The 5,345-nt window shown below is 50.6% G+C and overlaps 1 protein-coding gene across 1 annotated transcript in view; it reads right to left on the bottom strand.

The window, feature by feature from the left end:
- Nucleotides 1-5,345, bottom strand: part of STK40 (serine/threonine kinase 40) — a 49,626-nt gene that overhangs the window by 13,319 nt on the left and 30,962 nt on the right. The window contains exons 5-6 of the mRNA XM_003788169.3: nucleotides 3,692-3,919; nucleotides 2,976-3,028 (exon numbers count right to left, since the gene is read on the bottom strand). Of these exons, the coding sequence (XP_003788217.1) occupies nucleotides 2,976-3,028; nucleotides 3,692-3,919 (281 nt within the window). The remainder of the gene's footprint in view (nucleotides 1-2,975; nucleotides 3,029-3,691; nucleotides 3,920-5,345) is intronic.

Raw genomic sequence — 5,345 nt, 5'->3', positions numbered from 1 at the left:
GGACTCCAGCTGTGCGTTCCCATGACAACCCTGGGGATGCTATTTAGAGCCAATGAATGGCTGCCATGGGAAGGCCAGGAGTTCTCTAGTCCAGATGGACTTAGGTGCTCAAACAATAAGTTCTCTTTTTGTGAACAGTGAGCCTGCAGCACAGAGCAGGATGGGGACTGGCTCAATGTCCCACAGAGGGCCAGGGGCAGGTCAGGGCCCAACCTCCCAACTCCCATTAGAAAAGAGGCTCTCCGTAGCTCAGGGCTTCCCAACACCTGCCCGAATCCCAGAATTCAGAGCTGTGGCTAGGGAACCACTGAGATACACTGGGCCTCACTAGGGGTGTCCTCATTGGACACGTAGCAGGCCATATCTCCTGAGGCAAGCCACAAGGCTCCTGGGAACTGGCTAGAATAGCACCAGGGGCCAAACTCTGTCAGGCAGTTTCACAGCTGCTTACCTGAACCTCAGGCCAATATTTCCAGGAAGGCAGAATCACCCCCACTCCCACAGGAAGAAACAGAAGCTCGGAGAAGCTCAGTACCCAGCATGTAACTTCAGCCAGTGAGTAAATAATTGAGTGAGCATACTCTCACAGTCTCCAAAATAACTAAGGGATGGTGCTGGGATGTGACCAGATTGGCCCCCATGTGTCTTCCCGAATTCGCTCACACAGCCAGTCCAGGACTCAAGCAGCCCTGGCATTTCCTGTTTCCCTCCCTCCTCCCCATCGAGCATGACAGGGCCAGGTTCTCATCACTTCACCTCCTCAGGCTAGCAAATCTCAATGCATCCTTCATAAATCAACTTAGATGACAGAGTTGCTGTCTCCTTGTACCCCCAGCTCTCTGCACACTAGGCTCCCACACATGGCATTCACTCATCTTCTGGTCCACACCCTATCAGACGGTGAGCAACATGGGGTTGTGAGGGTGGCTAAGAGCTTCTGTCTGCAGCCCCAGCACCAAAGGGTGCTGGTGAAAGGATGGAGACAGGCTTGGCTGCTGAGGCATAGCACCTCCTGATGGCAACTCAGGCTGGAGCTGCAGGGTCTCATGACCCTCACCCAAAGGCATACTTTTCTGCAGCTTCTTTTCCTCTTTGATCACTGTGGCTTTTGCCACTTTATAAGGACGGTGGGGCCAGGGCCTTTCTTGGCCTGGGCTGACCACATTATGCAAAAACTCTCTTGCCCCACCACTTTTTCTGCTATGAGATTTGTACTGCCATGCATAGGCAAACCCACCAACCCACTCAACCCTTGGGGGTGAGAGAGGTAAGGGAGGCGGGCTCAGGAAGGGCAGGGGAGGGAGGTACATTCTTTCCAGCCCTGTGTTTCTAGCATCATGGTGGACCACAGAGCCACATCCTGCTGGTCCTGGGTCTCTGCATGGTGGTGCCCCAGATCACTCTGAAGGGGTCCAGATCCTCTATCGAGATGGGGTGATGGCCTAAGAACAGGTCCTCACATGGTCTTCTGCTGTTGGCTCTCCAAGGATTCTGGGGTGAGCCAACCAGATCCTCTCCAGGTCCAAGGCACTCTCCCTGGTGCTGAGAGGGCCAGCTTTTGACTACTCACAGCTACATTCCTCTCCAGGAAGCCCCCTTAGGTAAAAAAAGCTGCCTTGTCCAAGGTAATGCCCCTCCCTGGGGACAGTCTGCATCTAGTGGCTAGATTAAGGTTACCAGACGTCCCGCTTTTCAACAATTTGTCCTGCAGCATTTTTAAAAAGTCCTGATTTTTGGAAAGAATACATGACAATCATGACAATCATGACAATCTAGGGAAGGGCGAGACAACAGGAAGGGGAAGGGGAAGGGAATATAGGGTTCCGGCTGCTGAAAAGGTTAATGTAACTCCATTTGGGAATGAAGAGGTTAATGTAACTTCATTTGGAAATGAAAAGGCTAATGTAAACTTCCTACTCTCCTCCTGGGCAAGGTAGCCCAGGTGGACCTGTGCCCTACTCCTTTGAGCCACAGGCACTGCCCTATACATAATTTTTTTTTAATGTATTATATTTGTAAATTGTACTTATGTTGAAATTAAAAAAAATATTACAATACTATTTTTGCGTTCTATGAAAATATTTGTTGCTCCATATAGACAAAATTTTTAATCAAGAACACACCCCTCCTTCGCCCCACCCCTGCCCCACCCCCGTCCCACCCCCACCCCACCCCGGCCCCACCCCGGGATCAATGGTGTCCCACTTTACTGATGTTAAAATCTGGTCACCTTAGGCTAGATGCTATGGAGACACAAAGGCCATGCTCCCTGGCCTTGATATGGGCCATCTGAAGGGCTATCTGGGTTTTAAGCCTTTTGGGCTGAGGCCCTGCTAAAATTTCACTATAGTTTAGCTCAGGCGTCCTCAAACTATACCTGTGGGCCACATGCCGCTGGCCTAGGACATTTATCCGGTCTGCCAGGTGTTTTTGCTGCCACTGCCTGTCCTGCTTAGCAGCCAACTCATCCTGGGGCCTGCAGTCTGGCCCTCCAACGGTCTGAGGGATAGTGAACTGGCCCCCTGTTTAAAAAGTCTGAGGACCCCTGGTTTAGCTTCTCTCTTTTCCCAGTTCTGGTCTTCTCTCCCTGAGAGTGTCCTCATCAACCTCTGGGTCTATTTCCTGAGAAGACTGACCTATGGTGAGGCCTCATTTTTCTCTTTCCTTTACTTTTATAGACACTGCGCACCCACCAGGAGCCAGGTGTGACCAATGAATAGACCAGGGAAAATGCCTAAAGTTCTTCCCGGAGCTCCCTTTCTGCAACTCAGAAACACCCAGGTACAGCAAGTGCCATATTCCTGTGTGGCAGGAGGCAGTGGCAGCCATCCCATTCCCCAAGCCTGGGATTCCTGGAGAAGTGGGCTATTTCAGGTCAGAATCACCATAGGGATATTATAGGCACTGGGGAGCAATAGCAGGTATCCTGTCCCAACTCCAGTGTGACAGCATCAAAGAAGAAACAGAAATCTTACCTTTTATTGAGCACCATGTTCCCAAGCTTCAGGTCTCTGTGCACAATGTTTTTCTGGAAAACAATAGGCATGTGGTTAGCACCATAAATGTCAGAGACAGGTTAGGCGCACCCTATAAGATGTGTGCCCTCTGGGTATTTGAGAAGGCAGGAAAAACTCTCTATGTCTCTTTATGTTGAACCATACGCAGACCAGGACAATTCTACAGCCTCATGAACCATGTACTGAATAGGGTAAGATACATACCTGGTCAGTGTCTGCCCAACTGGAATGGAACCTCACCTCTTTCTCCCTTCGGGGAAGCTAGGAGGGAATGCCACCGGCCTGTTCCCTTGAGATGGGCTAGACGTAGGGGTCAGAGGTGAACTGCCACAACTCTTGTGACTAAGTATGCATGCTTGGCCCACAGAATTGATACGCTAAGAAGAGGCTCAGATTCCTCCAAAAAGCTTAGATGTGGCCACCTAGGTGGATATTTTCAAAGTCATCACCAGAGCTGACAGACTACAGTTTGGCCAGTTGTCTGATGGGGAATTACTGCCTGGGGTCCACCGTCAGCCCCCAGCAAAAAAGAGGGCTCTGGCCTCTAGCATTGTGCCTCGCCTGGTGTGGGCACCCCCAGCTGCAAAGCACACCTGGGTGAGGCACAATAGAGCAGCAGCAGGAGGGTGGCTTTCCATGGGCCCTCGTAGAGAGCAGCAGGGGCAGGGCCTCACCTGGTGCAGGGCCTCCACCACTCGCACAACGTCATAGAAGATGACCACGGTCTCCCGTTCACTGAGCCTTTTCTCCTTGATGACATAGTGCTGCAGGTTGATGAGGTCAGCGGTCTTGTCACTGAAGTCATGTGCACAGAGGCAGTCCAAGACCAGGCAGATGCGCTTCTTCATCTTCTTGACCATTCGACTAGATTCTGTGTCCTCGACGACTTCACAGGTGCGGTCCTGGGAGGCAAAGGGGACAGAGCAGGGCTTGGCTGTGGACTTGGTAGGGCCAAGGTCAAGGGTTTGGGACTCTCTGTGTGAGTGGCAGAGGACTGAGGCCTGGACAGCCTGGACTGTGGGGCCCCTCGGCAGTGCTCAGCTTCCCATGCACCAAATGCCAGTCCAGCAAGGGGCTGAGGTTAAAACATCTCAGGTAAAGCCTTATTGCTCTGATCATAATACAGAGGATTTGGGTCTGGGCCCTCGTAGCCCAATGCACAGGCAGCAAAACCTGGGCCTGCGGCCTCCTCCCCTCCATAGCACTCTTGAATTCTAGCAATCACTAGTAGAACTTCCTTCTAGAGTTCAAGATGGTGGAAGTTAAAGAGAGGTCAATCTTAGCAGGCTTCAAAGGTCACACAGCGTTCTGTGACCCTGACAAGAGTTTTCCTCATGGGCTCAACACTTCTGGACAGGCACATAGTGGTGGTGAAGAGCAGGGCTCTGACCCTGGACCGCTGGATTCAGGCCCCAGCTCCACCTTATCTTACTTGGGTGGGTCCTGGGACAGTTTGCTTCTCCCTACACGTCTCTCATGTCATCAATCCCTCCTCACAGGTTGTGGAGAGAAGTAAATAAGATGAACATGTCCAGTGCTTAGGTCCTGCCACAGCCTCAGGAAGTAGGTACTGCTACCAACACTGGCTATAAGCTTGAGGCCCATTTTTCTTGCTGAAAGGTATGTCAAGTGAGACAAAAAACAGAACAACATAGGGACTTTCATCCTACCAACTTGAGGAGTCCCTTGATGTCATCCCAGAAGACTTATTGTTCCCTCTAGGGAGCTCCAAGAGGACTGAATATCCACATTTCTCCCTAAAAGTGGGATCACACCTCTTATTCACTGTTCTCCTGAGGTTCTAGCAGTGTCTGGCACACAGATGATAAGCTAGAAACACTTCTGATCACCCAGGTTCTCTCATCCAAAATAACATGAACCAAGGCCAAGCTTTTGAAGATATGAGAAATGAAATACTAAGAAATCACAACCACTCTCAATTTAATTTCACAAAAGGAAATGCTCTAATTTTCAGAGTTGCCTAATGAAACTCTGAGTTGCCTCTAATTGCAAATCTAAGAACAAAGGCTTCAGCGGAGTGTGTACAAGGGGGGTAGGAGGCATCTTCCATTTGCCTTATTTCAGCTGACAAGTTTGTTGCCTAAAAAGCAATGATGGAGAGTGTACCAGCAGCAGCCCATGCTCCACCCTCTCCGGCATCTTTCCAACCACATATGGGGTAGGCACCTTTATCACTGAACCCATTTTACAGATGGGGAACTGAGGCCTAGAGACCTGATGTGACTGGTCATGCCAGCTGAGTTGAGGACTGCCAACATCAAATCCGGCATGCCCTCTCTGGCATCATACTGCCTCTCAAGTAGCAGG

The sequence above is a fragment of the Otolemur garnettii genome, unplaced genomic scaffold (assembly GCF_000181295.1).
Source record: "Otolemur garnettii isolate 467f Iridium unplaced genomic scaffold, OtoGar3 scaffold00025, whole genome shotgun sequence".
NCBI classification, from domain to species: domain Eukaryota; kingdom Metazoa; phylum Chordata; class Mammalia; order Primates; family Galagidae; genus Otolemur; species Otolemur garnettii.
The sequence above is the reverse complement of the archived record's forward strand: the minus strand, read 5'-3'. Positions and strand labels throughout refer to the sequence as shown.